This window comes from Balaenoptera borealis (genome assembly GCF_965194805.1).
Source record: "Balaenoptera borealis genome assembly, chromosome: X".
Lineage (NCBI taxonomy): Eukaryota > Metazoa > Chordata > Mammalia > Artiodactyla > Balaenopteridae > Balaenoptera > Balaenoptera borealis.
Window position 1 is genome coordinate 124,440,878 of NC_138881.1, and position 27,271 is coordinate 124,468,148.

At 52.1% G+C, this 27,271-nt stretch overlaps 1 protein-coding gene across 20 annotated transcripts; it reads right to left on the minus strand.

Moving 5' to 3' along the window:
- Nucleotides 1–405: 405 nt before the first annotated feature.
- On the minus strand, nucleotides 406–26,439 carry IDS (iduronate 2-sulfatase). Of its 20 annotated transcripts, none has more exons than XM_082376140.1 (11): nucleotides 26,188–26,439; nucleotides 25,655–25,791; nucleotides 24,891–25,068; nucleotides 22,093–22,181; nucleotides 19,892–20,092; nucleotides 18,218–18,388; nucleotides 12,784–12,910; nucleotides 10,871–11,044; nucleotides 10,303–10,492; nucleotides 7,635–7,783; nucleotides 637–662 (listed from the first exon to the last, which is right to left on the minus strand). In XM_082376140.1, exons 1-11 carry the CDS (start codon nucleotides 26,282–26,284, stop codon nucleotides 652–654), a joined length of 1,524 nt encoding a protein of 507 aa, XP_082232266.1. In that variant the 5' UTR covers nucleotides 26,285–26,439; the 3' UTR covers nucleotides 637–651. The 20 variants fall into 20 exon arrangements, with proteins under 20 accessions (XP_082232270.1, XP_082232272.1, XP_082232266.1 ...); XM_082376135.1 differs by lacking the exon at nucleotides 637–662 and adding an exon at nucleotides 2,994–5,497 and having other exon boundaries at nucleotides 10,431–10,492; XM_082376134.1 differs by lacking the exon at nucleotides 637–662 and adding an exon at nucleotides 2,994–5,502 and having other exon boundaries at nucleotides 10,431–10,492.
- Nucleotides 26,440–27,271: the final 832 nt, after the last annotated feature.

The following is a 27,271-nucleotide window of genomic DNA, read 5'->3' on the forward strand; positions in this document are numbered from 1 at the left end:
AGGTACTGAGTGATGACTTTTCCAGTTGGGACCCCAGGAACTCACCCATTTTCTTCGAGAAGACAAGTCAGCCCTCCTCTAAGCGATCGCTCTTGCGTATCTGGTCTCCCTAAACAGAGGCTCACCTGACTGGCCACCCTACTTCCTCCTTTCTGGGGAGTCTCTAACTGCAGGGCAAGCCGGGAGAAGTATCACCCCGCGGAAAGGCGCTTCTACGCTCCGGTGTAACTCACCCTTACCACCATGAACCCGGCTCCAGCACCCAGCCCACGGCGCACCTGCGCTGCCCTCACCCAGCTGCGCACCTGGACTGCGGCACTAAGATCTGCTAAAGGCCTCCATTTATTGACATTTTAAGGCAGCAGCGAGCAGTCCTGAAGTAGCAGCAAGAATTTCACACACTGGTAATGGCAAATGTATATGATTTATTCATACAATAACTCATGCTGCACTTAACACACATACAAGGCCACCTTTTCAATAGTGTGGAAGAGATTAATTGATAAAACCTGTTAAGTAAATCATGAGTTTTGAATATAAATCACCTGCAAAAGGTTCTTTCCAAAACACACTCGGAACGACGATAAATTAGGACAAGGGTTTTGTAAATGCCAGCCTCGGTCCTGCTGCAAACCGTCTTTCCAGCATAAATCACACAGTCCCTGTCACAGGCAGGAAGAAGCAAAAGTGGTTATTAACCCTTGGCCTTTGCCCCTCTCTTTGTCCGCATCCTAACTCTTGCTTCCTAGCAAGTGCCAAGTACACTAGACCTCGTGGCTTTGTTCCCCCCGGCAGGGGGTCTCTGCTCCTCCTGTGATCCTGTGCGGGCACCCGCAGGTGGTCTCCCAGACACCTCATTCAGAGCCAACCCAAGCCACGTTTGTTTCCTCCAGCCTGGACTCGTCCCCATCAGAGGCCTAAAACCATCGTCCGGAATCCAGAGCCAAACAAGGATATCCTCCGGTGACTGGTGCCATTGGCTGCCAGGGCTCTTGGGCAGGAAACTCTGTCCCAAAGAAAAGCCCTTGAAGGTGGGCTCCCCACCACATCAGACGCTCGACAGGAAGGCAGCCTCTGCCCCAGCAGGTAGGTAAATGAGAGAGACACCAGCACGAGCTTCAGTAGCACGTGGAGGGCAAGTCCCGACAGCAGTGAGGGCTCTGAGCGTCACAGCAACAGTGCGGCTGACCCGAGGGCCCCAATCAGTGACAGCCCTCTCGGCTTCAAGGTCTCGTTCACAGAAGAGAGAGACTGCCCAGAAGAGCCAAGGGGACACCGAGGGCATGGGGGTGGGAAGGGGCTAGGCTGAGAGCAGGTTCAACCACAACGGGCTGTACCTAAGGCCCAAAGAGACCCTGGGTGGAGGCCGAAGTGGGCAGCTGGGTTCTAGCCCAACACCCGAGCCCAGGCCAGAACTTGAGACTCCTCAGAGGAGCTATAACCTGCAGGCTGGACTTGGGCAAGGAGAAGGCGCTGAGCCTCATTTAGGAATGTGTACCCCCAAATTCTCACACAGTGAGCTATGACAGCTGGGGCGCCTGGCAGGCATCACTGAGGTTGGCCTGAGGGGGAAGGGCCAGCCCCTTGCTAGAGTTCAGAGAAATCCTGCCCTCTGTAGCCGGGGCGAGTCACCTTGCTCATCTCTCAGCACACTCCCCACCATTTTTTTAAAAATTTATTTATTATTTATTTTTGGTCACATCGGGTCTTTGTTGCTGTGCACGGGCTTTCTCTAGTTGCGGCGAGCGGGGGCCGCTCTTCATTGAGGTGCGTGGGCTTTTCATTGCGGTGGCTTCTCTTGTTGCGGAGCACGGGCTCTAGGCACGTGGGCTTCAGTAGTTGTGGCTCACGGGCTTCAGTAGTTGTGGCTCACGGGCTCTAGAGCGCAGGCTCAGTAGTTGTGGCGCACGGGCTTTGTTGCTCCGTGGCATGTGGGATCTTCCCGGACAAGGGCTCGAACCCGTGCCCCCTGCACTGGCAGGCGGGTTCTTAACCACTGCGCCACCAGGGAAGCCCCCTCCCCACCATTTTTAAGTGATTAGAGATGAGCATGGGCTGGGTATCTGCCCAGAAGAATTAAAAGCAGACACTCGAACAGGTATTTGTACACCCATGTTCAGAGCAGCGTTATTTGCGATAGCCTAAGGGCAGAAACTCCCCAAGTGCCCATCTGGGATGGATGAATAAACAATGCAGTCTATCCACACCATGGAACATCATTCAGCCTTAAAAAGGAAGGACATTCAGACACCTGCTACGGCATGGGTGAACCTAGTGGATATTCTAAGTGAAAGAAGCCAGACACAAAATGCAAATAAGTGTGTGATTTCACTTATATGAGGTTTGTAAAGTAGTCAAGTTCAGAGAGACAGAAAGTAGAATGGTGGCTACCAGGGGCTGGGAAAGAGGAAGAATGGGGAGTGACTGTTGGATGGGGACAGAGTTTTGGTTTTGCAAGAGGAAGAGTTCTGAGGATGGATGATGGCAACAGCGGCATAACACTGTGATGTGACTGTGCTTAACGCCACAGAACTGTACACATAATAACGTGTGAGATGGTAAATTTGATGTTATGTGTATTTTACCACAATTTTTTAAAAATGTGTACAAAAATTTGAGAATTTCGGTCAAAAAAAAAGGTTAATGTAGGAATGGTGGTGCAGTCATGACAACTGCTAACCAAGAACTGTCAACAACATGAAAAAGCAGGCTAACGTTACTTTAGACCAAAACAGCTGGACACGGGATTCTACGTGGTAGATGTGAGCTATGTCAAGGTGAACGTGTCCATATCTGTGCACATGGACGTGGGCAGGAGAAAGAGCAGAAAGCGATGTCCCCACGGCAGCGGTGGCCACGTTCTGGAGGCGCCCTTCTGTTCATCCTCACCACTTCCTGCGTCTTCCAAATTTTACAAGATGAGTATATACTATTCTGATAATGGGGTGGAGAGACAGGGTAGATTAAGTATAAAAACCAACCACAAGAAAAGCTAAGGAATATGAATATTTATTAAATCTCTAGATTGGCAGGGGTCTCCATGTTTACTAGGAAAAGACAGGAAAAAAATCACTTAGGAAAAGAGCAATTTGTTTGATTACTTATAAAAGCGAAACCTAAAATTTAAAGGCAAATTCACACAACTAGAAATACAAATGCCCAACAATCGTACAGAGAGAACAGTGATCAAGGTCATTAATAAGCAAAGAATTCAAAGCTCACAGAGGATGCCACTTTCACCTATTATTCTGGGGGTTAGGGTTTTTGTTTGTTTTTAAGGTTTGTATAATCTGTACGCTTGTTTGCTTTATTTTCAGTTTTACTACCTTAAGGAAGCAGGAGAGTGGGGCAAGGACTGAAATCAAGATGCTTTTGGTAATTTGGCACTGAGAGCCCGTCCTACGGGAGTAATGTGAAGTACACAAAATCATTTTATTCACAAAGTTGCTCATCACAACATTATCTACAATACTGCAAATTTGGAAATTGACTAAATTCCCAATAACTAAAAGAAGGTTAAGTAAATTATGATGAAATTACACAATAAAATATACTACCACCAGTACAAAGTATCTTTGCAAAAACCTGTAATAACCACATGTAACAGTGAAAAAATAGGAATATAAAATTGCACGATACAGCACACGGTATGATCGTAACAGTGTAAAAAATTTACACCCCCAAAAAGACAAGATATTAAGTGACTCTTTTGGTGTAAAATACTGACGCATTTTCTTACCTTTTACTACATTTGTATTTTCCAATTTTTCTAAAATTAACACGTTAATTCTACAATCAGAAAAAAATACTTTTAAAGTAAGGTGCCCACAAGATTCCTCAGCGATGTTCATTTCATCCCATGATGCAATCTAGAGAGTTCAAACCCCTCAGCCTCTCGGAAGTGGGGGTATGGGAGCGGGCAGTGCAGAGTGATCATGGATGGATGGATGGATGGATGGATGGATGGATGGATGGATGGATGGATGGGTGGATGGGTGGATGGGTGGATGGGTGGTGAAGGGAGGAGGGGACAACCTAAGGGTGGGCAGGGAGGCAGGGATCGGCAAGGGACAGTCAGGGACCAGCGTGCAAACTGGTCAGCCGAGGAAAGGGGCTTTGTGGAGTCAGGGAAGACTCTGACTGCTCAGCGGAGGTCTGTGTAGACCCAGTAGTAGGCACTAACGGTGTTCTTAAAGGGCAGGACCAAAGAAGGATTTCAGGAAGACACATGGATTCTTTGGGAGCAGGGGAGGAAAGAGGAGGGGGAGGTAAACTACGTGGGAAGGAGGTGCGAAGGGCTAGGATGATGGCGGTGGGAGTGGAGGGGAAGAGACCGATTGCCAGAGGGAACTCCCTGCGCTAAGCTGAAACCAAACGTATGTGGCTCACTACCGGACAAGTCTCCGTGGGCAAACAGAGTAGAGAATCAGCCCATAGGAGGAACCTGCCAACAGCCGGGTGGCTCAGCCCAGAGTTAATCTAGGGCAGCTCCGTTCAGTCCACTTTCTGGCACAACTGAAAGGTTGTAGATCGGTGCTGTCCGATACGGTAGCCACGACACACACTGGCTCTTGAGCACATGAAATATCGCAAGCGTGACAGAGATTCTGCTTTTGAAATGTTTATTTCATTTTAATTAACTGAAATTTAAATAGTCACATGTGCGTAGTGGCTACTGGTCAGCCCACGCCTAGGGGCAGTGGTTTTCAAGTGCGCTCTTTGGAGGAGCGGCGTGATGTGTCCGAAGAGCAGCCTCTCAGGCCCCAGCCCAGACACCCTGAAGCAGAAGCTCTGCAGGCAGGACCCAGCAGCAGCCCTTGGGGTGCTCCTGCTGCACCCTCGTGTTTCTGAGCCACTGAATTAGGGCCACTCAAAATTTCTGAGATCACTGGTCCGGGTTTCAACTAAACTGCATAAAAGAACCCCTGGCTCAAGTCTACAAAGAGTGACTCTCCGAGAACCATTAATAAAACGTGTCCAGCTCAGCAGGATCAGAGAAAAGTTACGTGATGCAACGAAGACGTGGTTTCTCAAAGCCGAGTCAAGATAAGGAATGTGGTTGGCTTTGAAGTGTGAAAACCAGAGAGCAGCTGCTCATCCCAATGAACGCTGCAGACGTGCACAAGTGGCTCTAAATTGGGTTCAGTGTCAAAAACACAAAAAGCGACCGTCGCCCGTGAGATGATTTAGAAGAGCACGCCCCTGAACGTGAAATGCAGCCGCGCTTCTAAAAGGAGAGATTCGTAAAGGGAGGCCAAGAAAAGCTAAAACCTAAGGAGAGAGGAAGCATTCTGAGGCTACGCCCTCGCAGAGAAAAGAGGACACAGAAGCACTTCCAGCAGAGCCAGATCTACACGCGAAACACCCCAAAGCAGACCCAGCCCCGGCTGTGGCTTCGGTCACGTGATGGCCAGAATGCATGTCACTTTGCTCTCTTTGGCACGGTTCAAATTACGCCTTCCGCAAGAGTAGAATTTGGAGATTCTTGATACTGAAACTGTGCTTCAAGAAATAAAGAGAGAAAAAAATGATGAAGTGTACATATAATAGTCAACCAGGAATGCAAAATAAAAGCCTGGGTGAAAACGTCTCGTTGTAACCGTGCAGTAGGAGATGAAGCTAAATATGCTGAAAATACATCATGAGGAATTTGACCGGATTGTAAAATTCTTAGTGGAAGTGATGTAAGTGATAAAGAGGATAGGATGAAGAAGGAGAAAGAAAAGGCTGAAGGAAACCATCTACAAAGCTGAGGCTTCCCAGAAGAGACTCGAGCTTCGGGATCAGGAGAGAGGAATAGGGCCCTCCACTCCTCAAGCAGATATCGTTGCCAGAACACTATGTCACTTAATCGCTTAGAAGATTGTTGTGTTACCATATATGCCTCCACTGTAGGCTAATTAGTAAAAAAATAAATAAATAAATCTGTATTTGAAATTTTACTGATTTGAAGTAATCTTATAATATCTTGCCTTTTTGTTTACAGTTTAACACAGTGCAGTAACTTAATTTGCCGTACTTTGTTTCACAAATATTTAAACACCAAAGCAGCACTTGTAAACAAAGAATTACTAAAAGTTACTTTGATACAGGACTACATGTTTATTAGATGTTTATTAAGAGAGTGCTTGACTCTTCTGGTGACTACTGATAATTAATCAACTTCAACGTGTTGTGAATATGACCTGTGGATATTCCATCATTTTTAAGATGACGTAGGCTAAGCTTATTACTACCACCTGCCTTTCTGGTTACTTTCCTATTTAGGGAACATAGAACCACATTCTGGGGGATTAGAAATCACCTAATATTATATTAATGAAAAGTTTTCACAGTTCTCAAAATAATTTAGAATTTAACAAAATTAATGTTGTCTTTAATCAGCACTTAAAAAGTAAGACTATTTCCTGTCTCCTGGATAAATGGATGTTTGCAACCAACCATCTCTAGAGAACGAGAACACTAATGGTTTTGAATGACTCAATTCATGGATAGTTATGCCTTTAACTATTTTCCACTGTGAATAAAGATGCCTTTTAATAGATGCCTTTGGGTTCAAAGGTCATATTACTTGCTAACAAATTATTGTTTGGGCCAGAAAGTCTCTGAAAAATTTTAACTGAATTTCTCATACATCTCACGCCTCCAGTTTAGTGAGCATTATTTATTATTTGATGTAGAAATTCCATATTAATCACTTCATGCATATTTTATTTTTGGATTAGAAAATTTGCCATCTTAGAAAAACTGAAGCTAGACTTTAAGGCACTGGCATCTAGCATTATTATTTAACTTTACATTTTAAAAAGAAACCTAGATTACATGTTGATATAATATTTTGAATATATTGGGCTAAATAAGATATATTATTAAATTATAAACAAAAGAACTAGGAACTTTGTGTCAAACCTAATTTGACATGTGGTTGCTTTTCGAAATGCACTAAATTTCACAAATACTTAAAGTATTTCTTGAGTACAGTGTTATGTTCAGTTATTATGGTCTTGATAGCTAAAGTTATGACAATTTTAGTTTGCTCACTCTGTACTTATTCATTCAACAAATAAGCTACGACTGTTCCAAAAAAAAGGAAAGAAGAGGTTCAGCCCAGTCCAATTACCAATTATAAAGACAAATCAAAAGTTTCGGCTGTTAACGTATTCTTAGGCCAAATTGTTGATGCATGTTTTGACTGCCTACCCCTGGAGTTGCTTCCAATATTACAGGTAATCACGAAATAACCAGTCTAATTCCTTCTCTCACCAGCTGGACGGGAGCGCGTTATATATGCCCTGTGCGGTTGGCAAACCTCAAGGCGTCACTGATCGGGGAAGGGCTCCACCTTGGGAGTCATTATACATATTGTGATCCTGCCAAGGGTCAGAAGCTACAAAATACAGTTCCCCTGCATGGACGTCTGAAAAGTTAGCCAGAAATTCCCGGGGATTGAAGCCAACCCACACAGTATACCTATAGTCTACTGTGCGTATGGAGTAGCCCATGACCTTTATATCTTTTAAACTCGGCTTGTCAGAATTCCACTGAGGAGAGTCTGCAGGCCGGGGGTACTGGCTATAGGCCACCACCTCACGGGGATTACCATGGATGTATGGATCTTCTTCCGGGTCACGGACCTGAAAATGCTTCAGAAGGTTCCGGCCTTCTCGGCACAGCTCCACGTGAAACGAGGGGATGGGGCAGCGAGGAGGGACGCGCAGCCCTGCAAGTCCCGCGAGCGTGGGGAAGAGAGAGAGCAGTTCCACGAGGTCCCCGGCTTGCCGGCCTGAAAGAGGAAGCAGCCCGGCGGAGGGGTTACAGCGCAGAAGCCCGCCGCAGCCAGGCTGCTCGAGCAGAGCGCGCGCCCAGGCCCTACATGCCGACTTCTGTTCTTTCACAGCATTTATTCTTAGCCCAAGAGTTTTAGGAACAAAGCCGACTCGGCACCTCACCCGATAGCAGGGCAGAATGAAGGTGCCCTCAGCCTGTTGACACTTTTAAACACGATTTGAATTTAGGACCCACCAGTGTTTAAGTGATTCAGGCAAGGGTCATCGGTGGAGGCCCAGACCGCTGGGGAGAAGTCTGTTGAGGACAAGCTATTCCAAGCCTCATAGCATCACCCCGCGGATCACTCCTTTTTGGAAGTCTGCACTTGATCCGTCGCCCTTTTATTGTTGTAAAATACACACGACATAAAGTTTATCACCTTAACCATTTTTTAGTGTCTGGGTCGGTGGCGTTAAGTACAGCCCCACCATCCATCACAGAACTCTCTTCACCTTGCACAACTCCCCGTCGCCACCCCCCAGCTCCTGGCACCCACCCTGCTACTTTCTGTCTCTCTGTGTTGACTACTCTAGGCACCTCATAGAAGTGGAATCACAAGAGTATGTGTCCTTTTGTGCCTGGCTTCTTTCACTTAGCATCACGTCTTCAGAGAGTCCACCCATGTCGTAGCACGTGTCAGAGTTTCCTTCCCTTTAAGGCTGAATGATATCCCATTGTATGGGCGCGCCACGTTTTGCTTATTCATTCATCTGTCAATAGACACTCGGGTTACTCCCACCTTTTGGCTATTAATTAACGCTATGAACATTCTTCTACACGTTTCTCTTTGAATGCCTGTTTTCAATTCTGTGGGCTATATACCTAGGAGTGGAACTGCCGAGCCACACGACCATTCTATGTTTAACCTTTTGAGGAACCACCAAACTCTTTTCCACAGTGACTGTACCATTTTACATTCCCACCGGCAATGTCTGAGGGCTCCAATTTCTCCACACCCTTGCCAGTACTGTTGTTTGCTGTTTGTTTTGATAACAGCCGTTCTAATGGGTGTGAAATGGTATCTCATTATGGGTGATTTATCTTTAAAGTCTAAATCCTACACTTTATATTGACTCCTGTTAAAATTTATTGTGACCTTGGGCCATCATTCTAGCCTTTCTGGATCTTTAAGCGCTTGCTCTATACGGCTCAATTTTATTTCTGACGCATTTGGTTTGTAAGTAAAATAAAAAGAAAAAAGGTGAAGAAAGCTTTTTTAAAAGATACCTTTACAAGGGCAAGACCTGGCTGACACAACCGCCTTAACCAGGCCGTCAAGCTTGGCATCGCTAATAATGGCACAGGCCGCCATGAAGTGCCCCCAATGGGATACGGCTGGAGCCACAACCTCACATGTGTGCACGCGTCCAAAGTGTTTACCCTGCATCTAGTCCCGAGGAAGCAATCCGACAAATCCAGGTCGTGGGTCGTTGTGCAAGACAGCCGCCCCGGACGCTTGAAAGAGACGAGGTCAGGGAGATGTGGGGTCCCAGAGGACGACAGGCCTTGTCGGCCACTGTAAGGACGTTTTACTCAGACTTGACACAGGAGTGTAGGAGCCCCAGAGCAGGGCTGTGACACCACCTGACTTGGGTTTTATCAGGCTCACTGCGGCTGTTAAAATCAGGATCACTGAGGAAAAACTCCAGGGATCAAGGTCACAAGCAAGGAGAGTTTAGCAAGAGATGGTGGCAGTGTGGTCCACGGTGGTGACAGTCGGGTGGGGGGGAAGTGGTGTGGACATATTCTGAATGGAGAGTGACAGGCTTGCTGACACACCACGAATCGCGTACAGACTATGACAGAAAGACAGGGGCCGATGGCCCCGTGGTTTTGTGGCCTGGGCAACTACTGCCATTTCCTGAGACGGGGAAGAGCGTCAAAAGAAAGGCTTAAGGTCAAAGGTCAAATGTTCAGCTTTGGGCACATCAGACTGGCCAACTGGGACAGGCTGTTGGAAATCCAAGTCCAAAGATCAGGGAAGACATACAGGCTAGAGATAAAATTTGGAAATAAGCAGGATGGCAGTGCAGTTACATCAGTTTACAATGTGAACGCCTCCCAACTGAAGTTTCAGAAAGGATTCTCAACCTGTCAGAAGATTTCTCCCAGCAAATAAAGGGCTATAATCATGCCCTGAAACTGTTTAACATTTTTATCAATGACATGAAAGAAGACAGTGCATGCAGCACACAGAACTCAAATGTGTGGAAAAGAAAATTGGGCCGTAGAAAACAAACTCAGGAAGATCCAGAAAGGCCAGAATGATGGGCCAGAACCAAGAAAAATTTAAACAAGAATCAATAGAAAGTGCAGGATTTAGACGTTAAGAAGATGGATTAAATGCAGAAGTCCCGAAAGGGGGCAACCTGGTTTAGTAGAGTTCACAGCAAAAGCACTCCAAAAAGAGCAAATGCCACCTGAAGTACACGACTCATCTCTGCGCTGAGCAGATCGAGTCAGGAGACAACTCACAGAGAACCCACAGGCCGACCCCCGTGGCAGCGATGGCCATCTTGTCCAGCTGATGTTTCCGGAAGTGTTTTCTCAAACTGGAGCTTTTTGGAAGACAAAGACCAGGATAACCAGGGGCCTGACGCTACCTGGAGAGGACCAGCTTGGGAGGACTGAGACACGGAGGTCAAAGTAAACTTGCCCTTCACTCCTGGGGACGGCAAAAGCAGAAGCACTGATTTGACAGAGCCGGTGCTTCAGCAGATGGAGATGCTGCCGAGCTGGCAAACGTCTCCCGCACAGAGGCCTGAGTCCCGGCCAGAAGTGAGCAGGTAACGGAGTTCTGCTCACCGGTAAGCAGGCAGCCCCCGCCCCAGTGGAGTCGGCTAGCCCCTCCTCTGCGCTCAGAACACACTGCCGTCACCTCTGCGACAGCCCTCCCCATCCTGGGGGGGCCAGCTGCTCCTCTGTCGCTCCCCCTCTCCAAGCCCCTGTGGACAGGGGCCATACTCGTTAGCTCTGGGCCTGCCACTCCCCTTCCGCGCGCAGGAAGGCCAGATCAAGCAGCATCACTCCTGAATGTTCATACCTGGCTCCACTGATTCTGAGATGGAATCAAAAGGGTCGAGGTATGGGAAAAGCTTGTCGCCTGCCGCCGGAAGCGGAGCCGTCCTTCCCGGAACATAGAACACCAGGGGCACGCGAGTAGTGACGTCAAAATTGCTGTATTTGGCCCATTCTCCGTGTTCGCCTAGAGCCCACCCTGGTTCATAAAAAGCACACAGAATGACAGAAAAAGAATAATCACCTCGTGGCTTGCTCATTTCAGTTAGACACCATTTCATTCCCTGCTGTTAAAGCCAGAGGAAGCAAAACCTGATCGTCTAGAGGGCGCATACCACCAAAACAGGAGCTGTGAAACTGTGGCACAATCGCTCAACTTTTAAAAATAGTATCTTTTTCAATTTTTAAGACATACCACAGACCAAGAAAATATAACTTCTGATTCCAGATCCTTAACCTTGATTAAAAACCACCCCCAACCCTCATTTAAAGCAAAAGATAGCTTGAATACCCCAAGATGGAACTTTCCAATCACTTCATGTTTGAGTGCCCTTTTTGATATAAAAAATATAAAAGAGATTGTATGTTAAGTATTTCGTATTAAAAAAATAACCCAAACTACAAAAAGCTGCTGTGCATGGCTTCAAGAAGGCTTCTGTGGTTCGGATGTAGGCAGTCCCAGGAGGGCCCTTTGAGAAAGGCCATTTGTAATCAGCTACAGCTGCCTCCGAGCCAAAGCGAGCTCCGAGTGACCCTGCCTTCACGGGGGTGCAGTGGACTGTGGAAGCACTGGTGGAGAAAACTGGGCGCTGAGACTAAGGTCCGGAAGGGGATGGCAGATCATTAGGCAAACTGTGAAAAATTACACCTCCACACTTAACAAAACAATATGGGTCTTTACAAGGTGCAAGGTAGGCCTGTGAGAAATGACACGGAGAAGTGTCTATGACATTAAGTGGAAAAAACAAGCCAGGGAACAAAACAGGACACAAGCACAATCAATCCTGCCACGTTCCACGACGACACGTTACGCACATGCACACTCATGACATATAGCCCCATGTATATGCACGACTGAAGGCAGGCAGATGGACCCCGGATCTGTCAGCACCAGTTAGCTCTGGGCAGGTGGGATAAAGGGCAGGGTGCTCTGGCCCTACATGATGTGCTCTGTACACTTCTTCCTTGTTACAGTGAGCACATGCTATGATCTAACATTGTCCCACTTCATATTCGACGATATTAAAAAACTGTTTTCCTGTTTCTAGGTAGGATGACGGTAGTGTGGTTAAACTTCAAAAGAGCCAAATTTGTTAGAAATACTGTTCAGAAAACTGAACCACTGAGACTGGCTTCAGAACAGTTCGGGGGTGAGGGAGGATAACTGGGGCAAAAATTAAAAAGAATTTTTTTAAAAAGATGTTTCCACTTTTGGAAGAAGTGAGAAACTGCCTTAGAAGAGACACAGAGTTGTGAACCCCAGGCTCCTGGCAGAGAGGACAGCGGGGCTGGGGGAGGAAGGGGTAAGTCGGGTCTGAGGGCCTTGTTGGGCTCTGCCAGGATTGTTCTGGATCTTCGTAAGAGAAACCAGAAGTCCTGCAACCCTCTAGGTTAGAAATGGGTTAAAGGGGCTCCCCACACAAATGGACGGCTCCCGCTGGGCTCACCAAGAAACAACAGTTACTACAAGGTCCCCCCACCCACCCAGCTCCACCACCCAAGCCCCCAAGATGCTTCTTTGACCCAAAAGAGGGCCCGCTTCCATGGAGAGAAGTCCCAGGGCTAACAAGGTGGCCGTAAAAGCACCCAAGACTCCAGACTCAGGGCACTGCTGATTCACAAAAGAGAATACACACCTATTTCAGGCAGTCTAGGAAAGTTTTCACAGAAAAGGTCAGATGCTTTGAGCGACTCACCCGGGCATTTCAAAACGCTTACCGTGATCCGAGGTAAGCGCCACAATCGTGCTGCTCGCCAGCTGAAGATCGTCCAGAGCACTCAAAAGGTGGCCAACCTGCGTATCCAAATACGAAACACAGGCAAAGTAGCTCTGGCGGATTTTCCGCTGCAATTTAAAGAAGAAGAAGAAGAATGAGAGTGACTGCAAGTTAAAGCCCCAGCCCTCGGGTGCCCTTGATGACCTTCTTAGCCAAAACGGAACACCCGTTCCCCTGCCATCTCACCCCCGCCCCTTGTACAGCCACAGCAAAACCCGCACGTCCACAAGGAGGATTCTTTGCTACGCAAATCAGTTTTCACTTTAGGGCTCAGATCACAGCACATGGATGTGCCACTTACTATTCCTTTCTGTCTCCTTCACATACTCTTGCGGGTCCCAGGAGACAACCATGTACACAGAAACTGACCCCTCAGCCTTCCAAAGTCTGCTGAGGGTCACACCAAAGATACCATATAGCTGTATTCATTTCCTGGGCCGCTCTAACAAAGTATGACAGACTTGGTGGCTTAAAACAACAGAGACAGATCGCCTCCCAGTTCTGGAAGCCAGGAGTCTGAACTCAAGGTGTCGGCAGAGCCTCTCTGAAGGCTCCAGGGGAGGAACGTTCTAGCTTCTGGTGGTGGCCACAATCCTTGGCACTTCTTCTCATAAGGACCCCAGCCATACTGGCTCAGGGCCCACCCCACAGCAGCATGACCTCATCCTGACCAGTCACACCTGCAATGACCCTATTTCCAAACAAGGCCACATTCTGAGGCCCTGGGGGTCAGGACTTCCACGGATCTTTCTGAGGGACGCACCTCAACTCTAACAACGGCCGTGAGTGGGCCTCTCCCTTGAGCTCTTCGTAACCCAGCAGATGGCAGCCGCTTCCCTCACAGCCTGTGGCTGGCACACGCGCCTCCTTCCCAACAAACTGCCCGCAGGCAGGAGAACGGTGGCGGAGGAGGGAGAGCAGCACATCCTCCACGGACCCTCAACCCCAGAGCGGCTTCCGGAGCAGACAGGCTCCGTGAAAGAGCCACAGCCTCTGCTGGGCTGACTCTTCCCCCGCCTGGTTCACAAATCTTAAAGAAAAAGATGAGTCCCCTACCCCTGCCACAGGGGAGAAGCGAGGGAGCTGCCGGGCGATCAGACTAGCCCCAGCGTCCGTGTGTCCCAGCCAGTCCTGTCAGCCGGACCCGGGGCGAGAACAGTCATGAGACTTGCCCCCTCTCCCCAGGTGGTGAAGACAATGGTTATCCACCTAACCTTCTAGAAGGATTATGCTGAACCCTGGCTACTTCTACCTTCTGGTAGATAAAAGTCTCCAGTCTGTAACTTGGGGAACTTCGGTCCTCCTGGGGACCAAAGATACCTGTCAGGATGGCTGTGTACTAGTCAAGGGTACGCCTTCCTTCCTCTGCGGGCCCCTGGAGACAAGAGAAGCAGCAGATGTGGTCGTCAACCTCACTGAGCCACCCGTCCAGTGAGGACAGGCATGGAGACAAGAAAAGGCGCGTTACTGGCGGGGCCCAGGGACGACCCTAGAGAATGAGCCCTTGAGTCGGCCTGGGGAAATCGGGGGAGGCTTCACAGAGGAGTTAGCATTTGAGGAGAGGAGCTGGCAGTCAGACAAGCGGGGGGCGGATGCCCTAAGCAGGGGCTGCAGCGCGTGGAACAGTGGGAAGTCTCCGCAGGCCAGGGCGCATTTTGGGCCAGCAAGCTGGCCAGTGTGGCTGGAGAGTCACACGGGAGGGCCGGGGAGCAGGACAGGACGCTGAAAAGGCAGGTCACGGCCAGATGGTACAGACCCAGAGGGCCCATCCAAGGAGTGGAGGTCTCGGGTTGGAGGCCAACGAAGGCACCGAGGTCACCCCAGGAGAGGAAGTGACACAATCTGGGCTGCAGGTAAATGAGGGTCCCCCACCGAGAGCCCGGAGCAGACGCCAGGGGCTCGAGGGGAACCAGCACTAGATCAGCGCTGCGCGCACGGGGCAGGCTCCACGGTCGCTCGTTGAAGCGACAAACCAAGACCGGACCACTGCGGTGGCCCCCAGAGTCGTGCCGGAGGAGCAAGAGGAATTTAGGGAGACGGGGTAGGAGCGGGGGAGGGGAAGGAGTAAGCAGGGAAAGGAGCTGAGGACTCCAAGGGGAACTCCAGGCATCTCGTTAGGCTGGCAGCACGGTTCAGTGGCACGGAGGGGGCGGGGGGCACAGGAGGAGGAGGAGGAGGAAAGGAAGAGCAGGAATGGCGGTGCGGCCACACGGGGCCTCTAGCAAGCAGTGGACAGACACGTCTGCAATCAGGAGCGTGGGGCTGGAGACGTGGTTCCGGGGCTCATCCACAGCAGGCTCAGCGGGCAGGGCTGGGGACGAAGGGCATAAACAACACGGTGGGGGGGGCCCGGGCTTGACCCCGGAGAGCAGCACCTCCTAAGCGGCAGACACAGAACGAGGGGCTTGCCCTGGGGACTGCAGTGGAGGGGGCCCAGGAGGCTTGGAAAGGAAGCCCAGGAAGCAGACATTTCCAGAAGGCGTAGCTCTCTCAACAGTGAGAGAGCAGCAGGGATTCAGGGAAGGTCAGGACCCACGAGGATGGATTTTATTTGCCAGCAAGATCAGGGTTGACCCATCAGGGTTGACCCAGATGAGAGAACGCTTAGTGGGATGGGGAGGCAGAAGGCCGCACAGAGGTGGACGAAGAATGAAAGGACAGCGAGGCCACAGACGCAGCCAGAACAGACCACGTCGCACTCATTCTCCTGTGGAGGGCGGGCGAAGGAGCAGGAAGGGGAAGAAACAGGCAGGGGCCAGGGAGGCGGTACTTCTGAAGATGGGATGGATGGCAGCGGATGTAGAGGCTGGACGGAAGTTGGGAGGAGACGGCAAGGAGGGGGAACGGGGTAGGGAGGGGCTGAGTCCCTGCAGCTCTTCTTCTGAGACCAGGGAGAAGGCCACAAGCTCAGCACACAGGCACGCACAATTCTGGCTACAAGTGAGGGAGGTTATTTACAGCTCCCGTTTACCAAGTACCTGCTGGGTGCCATCTGATCCTCCGAACCACCCCAGAAGGTGAGCATTACCACTTCCATCTTACACAGGAGGACTCCGAGGCTCCGAGAGGTTGATTAACTTGCCTAGAGACACACAGCTGGCAAGGGGCACAGCCAGGATGTGTACCCACGTTCAGCCTGTGCCTTCCCCTTCCTCAGACTGGCAACCAGCCTCTGCCTCTGAAACAGGAAGTACAGTCATCTGCTGAGAGATGGGGCAGAAGGGCGGGGGGGCAGGGGGGAGGAGGGCGCGGGGGCAGAGGAACGTGAGGGGCTGGAGGGGAGTGGTGAGGGTTCAGCACAGCTGCAGAGGGCAAGAGGGAGCCGAGCAGAGGACTGGGCATGCGAGCATGTCCCTGCCTCAGGACGCGGGCTTGAGAGCAGACAGGGTGGCCGGACTGTCCTGTGGTCAGGGTATTGCAGTCAGGATGAGGATAAAGGGACGCGTGTGCTCAGGAGCTGGCAGGAAGAGTAAGTGACCGGCCACGGGGCCTCAGCTATCCAGGGAGGGAGCAGAGCCCAGAGGGGAGCTGGACACGGGGAGAGGGGGCCACACACCGGCGATCCCCGCGTGGCCCCAGGCTCACGCACACGGCACTGAGTTAGAGGGCTGACGGCTGAAGGGGGCACAGAACCCAGAGGCTCAAGACCCAGAGCTGCAGGCAGATGATGAGCAGGGCCAAGTGCAAGGTGAATGTGGGGCGAGGATCAGCACACGAGTACACCAGGGAGGTCCTCTGGGTCACACTGTGAACCTGTGTGTCCAACTGGGCAGCTACACCGCCAGTGGGTGTGGTGAGAGGAGGGGCTGACACAATCGCGGGGGCGGGGAAGGCACCCTCGCCGTGCAGCCGACACTGTCCTAGACACCCCACACGTTCACCGTGGTCCCCGCTGAAAACCTCCAGAGCAGCTGTCATCGCGGAAAACCTTCCCCCATCTTGTGTCGATTTTGCAGATAAGGACACCGAGGCTCAGGGAGATAGGATGACTCGTCAGCAGCCATGCAGCTGGTGTGGGGTAACTGGAATTCGAACCTAGACTGGTCAGAGCCAACGAAACAAACGCAGGGGCTCTGGCATCACACCTCCCAGGGGGCGCTCCTCCGCAGTAACCGTGTGATCTGGGCAAGTCTCTGGTGTCCTTACCTGGACTACAGAGAGAGCAGGCCCCCCGCTAGGGCCCCACGGGGACCAAAGAGCACACACAAAATGCTGAGCACCCTTCCTGGTGTGCAGTCCGAAATTTAAAGGGTCATCGGGAGTGACTGTCACTAACGCGATGTCCAGGCGCAGCCTCGGAGCTGCAACTCCAGCAAACCTCGCTCTCAGAACCCCTGCGGGGGGAAGTAGGAACCCAACAGACCGACGGGCCCGCTGCTTCTCAAACTCTCACCACTGCCACCCGAGACGCAGGGATGCGCAGCCCTCCTCACCCAAACCCTTGCCGTCCGAACACAGGGGCCAGAGAGCAAGAGACACCTGGGCAGTCTGTCTGGTTTTGTTTTGTCTCGACCCGTATCCTACGGCAGTGGTTCTCAAACTTCTGCCTGCGTTAGAATCACCAGGTGTGTGTTTTTGGAAATGCAGGTCCTCGGGCCCCACTCCCAGCCTCCAACTCCCTGACTCTGAGTGGGACCAGGATGCCATGCTTCTAACAAGCCCTCGTGGGGATTCTGATGCAGACGGCCCAGGAAGCACTGTGAAAACGCTGTCCTCTTCCTTCCCCTGTAGACGGGCTGCTGGAGTGTTCACGTGCTAACAGAAAGGCAGGGCTGCGTGTGGAATATTCCGGAAAGAGTGTTGCTCAGCGTGTGCTCTGCACGCCAGGGAGAGCGGGGCTGACGAGTCACCCCCACGTCGCGGCAAACGGACCCCAGACACTGTAGCTGGACGGCGCTGGCCGTGTTGGTGCCCCAGCTCCCTCTGCGCCAAGGCCCCGCTCACCAAGCCACCTCCTGAGAGTAATGGATGCCCGTGTCGGCTTTCCCACAGGGGACCCGCCAGAACCAGCAAACGGAGAGTTCTGGGTGGCACAGGAGTCGCCAACCACCCTACACCTGACCGACTGTCACCTGGATTCAACAGCATCTCCTATCAGTTAGTGAGGGTCACCCAGGGCTCCTCCCCATGCCGGGCCCACAGCCCGCGAGTCCCCAGATCTCCAGACGCCCCCTTCTTTGGAAGCGGAGACGCTGAAGGGGAGACTCTATCCACCCAGCACGTTTGCCCCAGCCCCGGTGCTCCACAGACCGCCTCACACGGAGAAAGTTCTCAGCAAGACACAAGGGACGGAGCATGTCCACTGAGAAAAGCACCATCACTCGTGACATCATGCCATAAGCGCCCAATACTTCCCCCAAATCCGTCCTTGATACCTGAAAGTCGGCGGGAATCGGGCCGTAGGGCACGCTGAGGTTTAAGGCTTGGACATCCTCCCGCCGCCTGATATCCATCCAGGGGTTGTAGGCCACAGGAGGGAGGCCGGCAGGGACCTGGGGATCAGGAGCCAGGGTGATGTTCTCCAAGGGATACAGCTTCTGAAATTCCTTGGGGGAAAAGCACACAAAGCCACCAGGCTGTCACTCTTCTGGCAAAGGCACAAGGCTGGGCCTCTACTGGTGTTTACGCTGCCTCTTCTCTAAGCCTGCGATGCGTTCACACAGGTATCTCCCCCACTTGCAAGTCACTCTCACGAGATGCCAGTGGCAATGAAATCATTCGACTGGTTTCCTACAAACCGAGCAGCGACAGCTCTCTTCCCTCATAGAGACCGATGCCCTCCTCTTCCTGTCGCCACCTCCCCTCCAACTAGAAAAGGTGTGCAGAGGTGTGGCCAGTTCTCCAAATCACCCTCACCCTCAGAAATTCACTGGGAGAGCACACAGGAGTCCACACACAGCCCTACTCACGGCTGCAATTACTGCAGCGAAAGGATACCAGCCATAGTCAGCAAAGGGGACTGTCACAGGGGGTATCTGGGGGAAACCAGGCACAGGCTGCCAGAGTCCTCCCCCGGTGAAATCACACAGGATGCGCGCAATTCCACCAGCAACAAGCTGTGTGACAGCATGTGTGCAACGCTGCTGCCAGGGAAGCAGAGGCTCGTGAAAGCCTCAGCACCCAGGATTTTTACTGGGGCTGGTCACGCAGGCACCCTCTGCCCGCACAGATCAAAATGCCAGACTCGAAGCAGGAAAGGAGGGGTTTCCGGAACAGTTCAGGCCTAGGGAGCCACTTGGCAGTTCTGGGAATGGTGGGAACACTCCCGAGATCCAGGTTCCCAGAGGCCAGGGCAAGGGCCAACCTCATGAGCAGGCCTTTCAACTGATCACAGTCAGGCCTGCTAGGTTAACTCCTTCTGCACGAGAGACAGAAGTTGGCCTCACTCCATCAAGAGGGCTGACAGCTCCTGCTAGGAAGGCGAGATCCCCTGGGCCAATCAAAGCGCGACACTCACAGCATCAAAGAGCACATCTCTGGTCTCCACGCCCATCGCAAGTGACGGGCATGCTTTGCAAAGTCAAAAGGGTGGGCTGCTCAGGCCTGGGGAAAACGTGATAGGAAAAAACTGAAAAATATTCTGAAAAAGAAGAGACTACATACTCTAAATGATACACACGCAAGTGCAGGATTTGAGCCTCCAACAAGCCACGTGGTGCCCTGTGTTTCAGGGCTCAGGGGGAAAGGCAGTTACTGAAGAGGGCTTCACATCTCCTGGAATTGTGTACCAAGGACCGCCACTTACTGCAGACTTTGGTGGCCAGCTCTGCATCCCTTCTCGTGATGACTCACTAGCCAACCCAACATTACTCACTGACTTCTAGGGAAAAACCCTCCAGTGGAGGAAGTAGAAGCCAAGCGTTTCTAACAAGATTCTTACGTGTCCTAAGCCTACTTCTTAGCCTTGACCTCTGAAAACCATCTTCATACCACTGAGTATACTAGTGCCATCAGGCGTCCCTGGTGACCAGGGACGGCAGGACGTGGCCACCTTCACTATGACACAGCTGTCACAGCTGTGCTGGATCAGCCCTCAGCCAGCTCTTCACCTTGGGGTATCTGAAGGGGATGTGCGGCTTATGATAGCCCACAGCCAGGAAGAAAGGACTGGCAGATGTTTTCATCTTTCCCAACAACCGTATGGCTTGCTCGGTGCTCTGCTTGTCAGGCAGGGTGCCCTCGGGCACATCTGCCACATCCACAGGGCACAGCAGGTTGGCATGGAGTTCTCCGTCTGGTCCCCTACAGGTCTTTCAAAACAAAACATACGAAGTCAGCTTTTTAAATGCAAGAAACAGAAGTCATGAAAGTTCCACACAGTGGATTTAACCTTTATATTTCGAGCACATTAAGTATCAGTCATCCAGACTACACGGGCACATAGAAGTAGAAGTAAAACAGAAAAGTGTTTCTTCTTTTCCAGGCAGAGGCCAGAAATCCACCAGAACTTAGTTAGCTTCTTGTTGTTCATCCTCTGTCTCTAGGTCATAATTAATTAAAGGAAACCAAAGTAAACTAACGATCAAAAAAAAAATCTGTCTCCAATTCAACAATAAAAAAACGTAGACAAAGGACTTGAATAGATATTTCCCCAAAGAAGATATACAAATGGCCAATAAGCACATGTAAACATACTTAACATCATTAGTCATTAGGGAAAGGAAAAAAAAAATCTGTTTTCAATTTCAAAGACAGATTAAAGCTTATAAGTGACAGGGCCACAGTTCACTAGATGAAGTGACAGCTCATGGAGTTTCCAGATCCTCAGCTACACCGTGCACAGGATGGAACCTACCGCTTCATTTCCTAAAGTGGCCACGTCGGCCACAAGGCCAATTTCAGTTTTTTTATAAATTTTTTATTTATTTATTTATTATTATTATTATTAATTTTTGGCTGTGTTGGGTCCTCGTTTCTGCGCAAGGGCTTCCTCTAGTTGCGGCAAGTGGGGGCCACTCCTCATCGCGGTGCGCGGGCCTCCCACTATCGCGGCCTCTCCCGTTGAGGAGTACAGGCTCCAGACGCGCAGGCTCAGTAGTTGTGGCTCACGGGCCCAGCCGCTCCGCGGCATGTGGGATCTTCCCAGACCAGGGCTCGAACCCGTGTCCCCTGCATTGGCAGGCGGACTCTCAACCACTGCGCCACCAGGGAAGCCCCCAATTTCAGTTTTGACCATGACTTCTACCTCACAAACAGCCAGAGGCAGCGGCAGCTGCTGCCCCATCTCACCGAGGAGCACTCTTTCACAGGTCTGCCCTGTCCACACCGCCCTGGGCAGGGCAGCCGCCATCTGCCTCCCAGTACCTGCTCACGTTCACATGGTCTGCAGCACCGCCAAGGATCTGGTGCAGTCAGACCCACCATCTTGAGAATGATGTGGGAGATGGGGACAGGGACCTGGCATTTGTGAGGCTACTAAAAGTAGCAAGATGATTTCAGGGAACAGAAGGATTGAGATGGGGTCTTCCAATCTCATTCTCTTAATACTCAAGCCACAAGCCAAAGGCCAGAGCCCGCTGGCTTTCACTGTATTCTGAAATGAAAGTTGTCATGAATTTAGAACACTCTTCTGCACCCCACCAACCTCCCCAAATCCACACCCTTCTCCACACGGTGGCTCTAAAATCCTCTGAGAAACATGTCATTTATCAGTGCTCCAGCTGTTTTCCTGAATTTCTTAAATGTAAGTTTTAGTTGCATTTATACATTGGGGGCTCCTCTGAACCGAGATTAAGTTTCCTTATAGATTCCTTTTTTTCATAATGCTTTAAAATTTTAAAGCCCCTATCAAAGGTCTCAGCACCTGAACACATCCATTAGGCCCAAGACAGACAGACAGACAGACAGATAGACAGAAAGCCTTTCTCCCAATCTGGGCTGAGGTGCTTAGAGCACAGGTCTCTCTTCGTCCTTCCATGTCTCGGCATCTCCGATAACGAACCCTCTGCACAGAGCCTTATCCAGAGTGAGCACGAAGGAGCCATTAAGTGAGTCTTGCACACTAGAGCATAAGCTTCTAGAGCGAGGCATCCCTGCCAGCTTCTAAAATGCAGCCACCTCTCCGCTGGACCTAATGCTAAAGATCCCAACAGTCATCTCTGTCAGCTCATGATCACAAACCAAACCCACAAAGCCCACCACAGAATCAGCTGGCAAGGACGCACATGCTGCACACACAATAGTTAACCTTGATTTGCTAGACAGGGAAGAAGAGGTTCCCCTCAGAGCAGTACCCCTTGCATGGCCTTACCTTGGTGTTTTCATACTTTTCAGAGGAGGGATGATAAGGTGGAACAGACCAGCTATAAGGAGAATCATCACTATGATTGGAAGATACTCCTTGAGGGGGAAAAAGAAGGAAAGTCATTAACTAAAGCATGGCGAGTCCTTCAGTGCCCTCCCCCACCAAAATGTACACTTTGCACACAAGTGGGAAAGGGCCATCCCCTTCTTTTGGCCTCAGTTTCCTCATCTATAAAATCAGGAGCCTAGGCCAGATGATGAGAAGTCCCCACGAAAACCGACCCTCTGGGCTTCTATCTGAGTACTGAGCCCCTGACCCAGCCCCAAAGAGCCCTTGCTGGCACCTCTCCCCACCCTACAAAGGAGGCGGCAGAGGCAGGGGCACAACCAGGGCTGGCTGGGCAAGGGGAGGCTCCGCGAAGGGGGGTGCCTTGCCGGATGCCAACCAGACACGAGACGAGGAGGCCGGGGTTCGAACCCCTGACACTGCCTTAGGACGCCAGGTTCAGTGCTCTTTCATGACGCAGAAACCCACCCCTGAGCTCGGTAGTTTACAGTCTACCTGGGAAGACAAAATAACAACGTGTGACACCGAGGAAGGACTGCCAGCTGTCTGGAGAGGAGAAGTGCTGTGTGACTGAAGGAGCCCCGGGCACAGAGGGGACGTGGGTCCGGGGAGGGCTGGCAGCGAGGGCTCTGGAGGGAGGGACCGCCTGTGCAGATGAGCCGGGAGGAGCTGAGAGGGTAGCGTGGGCAGCGCCGCGGGAGAAGGGCGTCGCCAGCACGGGGACACACGGGGACACACGGGGACTCCAATGGCGAGCACCTGGCGAGGCAGGACTGGAGGCGAAGGGGCGGCGGGCGGAGGGCTTCTCAACCCCGCGGGCACAGTGGGAGCGCAGAGCGGGCTGACGGACCTGGTCCAAACCCCTGCGCTGCCCCGCGTGCCCGTGCGATCTCGGGCACGCTCCGCGAGCCTCGGTTTCCTCCTTGGGAAATGACGCCGATGAGAAAGCCCACCTTGCCTGCTGCTGGGGAGAGGACTACGGGGGCACTCGGCACAGCATCCAGCAGGCGCCCGGCACTCAATCAAGGTGGCTGCCGTCAGCCTCAAGGAGGCCCCTCCCCGACACAGCAGGGTCTTGAGAACAAAGACCCGCTTGAAAAATGTGTCTCCAGGAGGGCTGCAGGCAAAGTGTTTGCTCTCCGGCTAAGACAACCCCACAATCTAATTATCAGGGGTAAGGAGGCCAGGCGCCACCCCTCGGGCCTCGGGCCTCGTCAGGCCTCCCTTCCTGAAGCACGATCTCCCCTCTGCTGTGTTTGCTCCTTTCGTCTCTCTCTCCAGCTGTGCTCAGGCCAGAGTGTCAAGATGTGAGCACCCACTGCAGAAAGTTCTACTTGCACTTGCTGGCGACCTTTCGGCCCCACAGCCTGACAGATCTGCCTTCCAAACTGGGCCCAACTTTGCGGCCCCTCATGGTAAGCGCTTCTCAGGACAGAGCTTGGGCTCTCAAGGCACCCCACCCCACGCTGCCCTGGGATGCTCCCCTGGGAAGGCAATCAAGGCAGCTGCCACTCTAGCTTCCCAGAGGAGGAATCGGAGGCTCGAAGAGGTTGAACGATTTGCCCCGGGTCCCATGCACACCTAAGAAGTGGCAGAACTGGGACTAGGTGCCACTGCCCATCAGCGGTTCACTCTGCCTCCAGAGGTGCTCATCCCGGCGGAATGCGGCACAGAGACCTGAAAACAAGTGGGGCTAAACTACAGTACATGTCTCTGTTAGACCACTGTGCTGCCGTTAAAAATGACGGCACGAAGCGTCACCATGCGGGAAAACGTTTACGTCTACAACACTCACAATACAGCTGCGCATCACTGCTGGTATAGTGGTGAGCACAGCTGCCTTCCACAATATAAAGTTGTATATCCAGGAAAATCTCAAATCAGAAAAATAATATGCCCAGAACCAGGGGACATCACCACAATACAGCTCTCCTTAGTGGTGCAAATACAAGCAATTTACATTCTTTTTTTTTTTTTTTCTCTCTTTTCTGCCGCACTGCGCAGCTTGCGGGGTCTTAGTTCCCGACCAGGGATTTAACCCGCGCCCTCAGCCGTGAAAGCGCTGAGTCCTAACCACTGGACTGCCAGAGAATTCCCAATTTATATTCTTTAGTTTATACTTCCCTTTTTCTCCCCCAACTTTCTGTCAAATAATCATGCCTTACTTCAAGTTAAAAACAAAAAAGTTTTAAACTCTCTGCTTCAGCATTCTCATTCTGGCATTAAAGAGAACCAGTTTAGCTGGCAGTGTTGAAGGTCAGGACTGGGTTGCCCCTGGCACCCTAGGGACCCTGGGTACCAGCTTACCCTCCTCTTTCTGACCTAATTCACAGACAGTGGGCAGGCAACCCCTGCCAAATTGCAGCCTCTTCACTGGGCAAGTCAGCAGAGCTGCCCTGGTCTCACTTCACTGCCAGGGACCCTGGGTTACAGGGGGTCAGGCGCAGAGCTGGACTCGCAGCCAACGCTCTCCCTCCCCCCCCCCCAGCCAGTGCCCTTCCTTCCCCCCACGCAGCCAAAGGAACCAAGCAGCACCATGACTGGTTTCCAAAAGGAAGAAAAAGCCCTTCTACCCTTTTTCACTTTCGGTGAGAACACAAAGCCAAGCCGAGAAATAATATCCTGGACAAAGGGGGCAGTGACTAACAAGGTGTCCACCGAGCCCCAGCCCCAGGAGGGGACCCCAGTTCTCAGACACGAAGATGGAGAGAACCCAGACTCTGAGGAGCACGCAGTACCAGGATGAAAGACTTTTCCAACCGACATGGTCACGTAGCCATTCTCCTTGAAGTACTGGGGGATGGTGGAGAAGTTTCCAGAGTGTGCCCTCCAGTAGGAGTTGAAGTCATACAGGCGGGTAGTGTCTGGTCTCCTCCCGGTGAGCAAGGACACGCGGCTCGGGGCGCACACGGCTTGCTGGTAGGGGGCAGAAGCAGAGGGACACGTCCTCAGAGGAAAACAAAGTCTGGGAGCTAAAAGGTAACCAGGCAACCTCCCAGGTCCTCGGCTAACAGCTTGGCGGCTGAGTCATGCAGATCTCAAAGCCAACCAGCAGGAGTTGGGCCTCACCCAGCCGCCAGCAAGAAGTCTTCCCCGAGAGAGGAAGGCCGCAGCCCCTCCATCCAGCAGATGACTGTGTCCTTCTGCATGATGGCGTCTCACGGGTGCCCGGAGCAAGCAAAGGTCTAGGGAGCGGCCCCATGAAGGGGCACAGGAAGGAGGGCCGCCGTGGCAGCATCCCCTCCTTCTCAGCACCAGGCAATCCCCAGTTGGGGGAAGAAAGGTGGGCAGGACCAGCCTGAACACAGTATACCAGGGCACACCCTCCACCCAAGGAGAAGCACCCCTGAAAGGCACAAGCTTGTGGACAACCAGGTTTTCTCAGCCGCCATTTTCCAAACTGTGCTCCCCTCTCCTAAAGAGATGCCTGGCACAATGAGTGCCATCCCCCAACCCTCAGTGCACGAGGCACACACCCACACCCAGAGGTGCCCAGACATACCTGGGCAAAGGCATTCTGGAAGAGGAGGCTGTGGGAGGCCAGCTGGTCCATGTTTGGGGACCTTATGAGCTTGTCCCCGTAACAACCCAGGGAGGGGCGTAGGTCATCCACGATGATTAGAAGGACATTCAGAGCATCTGCACAGGAAGGAGGGGCTTCAGTGAGATCACCTGCACTGACACCCAACCCCCACCCGGGGTAGGTGCTAGGGTACCCAGAGGTCCAAGGCTGGCCCCAGCACCTTGACAGCCCAGCCAGCTAAGCCAGGGAGGGTGGGAGTGGGTGCACAGAAGAAGCCCCAGTCCGGGGTGGGAGGGTTCGGCTTTGGCCATGGCCTCAAGCCTGGATGAGGGAGGGAGAGAAAAAAGAGGGAGGGAGGGAAGGATGGTGGGTGGGTGGGTGCAGGGAGGGAGGGGAGGAAGGATCGATGGAAGAAGGAATGGTAGGAGGGAGGGAGCGAGGGAGTTAAGGATGGAGGTAGGCAGGGAAGTAGGGAGGGAGCCCCGCAGTGTGGGCGAGGGCGCCGGAGGCACCTGTGGCCGAGTTGCCCGGCGCCGCGGATCCGACAGAGGCGCAGACGGAGCCCAGGACCAGGCCAAGCCACAGCAGGCCCCCGCCGGGCGGCAGCATTTTTGCCCCGGCGCAGCCGCTCCGGGGCGACGATGACAGGTTTCGGCCGCCCCCGCCGCCTGTCTCGCGTCGTAAACCCGGGCAACCTGCCCGATGCGGCCGCAGCCGGCCGCAGAGGCCGGCGCCCCGGCCCCCCCCGAACGCGAGTGCGGCTGCGCGAGATCCGGGCCACAGGGGGCGGAGCCGCGGCTCCAGCGCAGCGCCTGCCCCGCCCACCGGGCCGACTCACTGGTTGGGGCCCTCCTCCCGCGTCGAGCAGGCACTTGGGGAGTCTTTCCAGGTGTCTCCAAAGATTTGCGTTGCAACCACTGTCCTCAACCAGCAGTTTCCCGCCACTTTGCCTTTGCTCGTGCTATGCGTTTCACCTGGAGGCCCTTCCCTTCCCTCTTCTCTCTATAAAAGTCATACTTTTCCTTGCAGACCAGCCCAAATGCCATTCTCCTTCCATGAGGCCCTTTGAGAACTCGCCTTCCTCCATCTAAAGGGACCCCTCTCCTATGCATTTGTTCAACAAATAACTTATTAAGCACACCAGATATGTATACCGAGCACTGTTGGCGGCCTGGGAGTTCTAAGTCCCTTCCCTTGTGGAGCTTGTGGACGATAAATGACCAAATAAACATTGAATAGCAGTGGGCATGCGCGGTCTGGAAAAAAATAATATGGGGGCGTGGGTGGCACATGGGGAGTTTCATGTTATTTTCTATGGGGTGGCCAGGCAAAGCCTCACTAATAAAGTGATATGTGAACAAGAACTTGAAGGAGGTGAGAGAGCAGGCATTGTGGAGAGCATGCTTGACAGTGTTAGCTGATGGCACAGAGGCTGGTGTGGCTGGTGGGGAAACAGGAGATGGGGAGCAGGTAGGAGATGGGAGGAGTGAGGGTCATAACTCTTCGGTGGCAAGAATCATTCACTGTGTGCCTGGGGATGAGGGTTAGGAAGGACATCACAATCCTCTCTCTCTGTCTCTGACTCACTTCCACCTC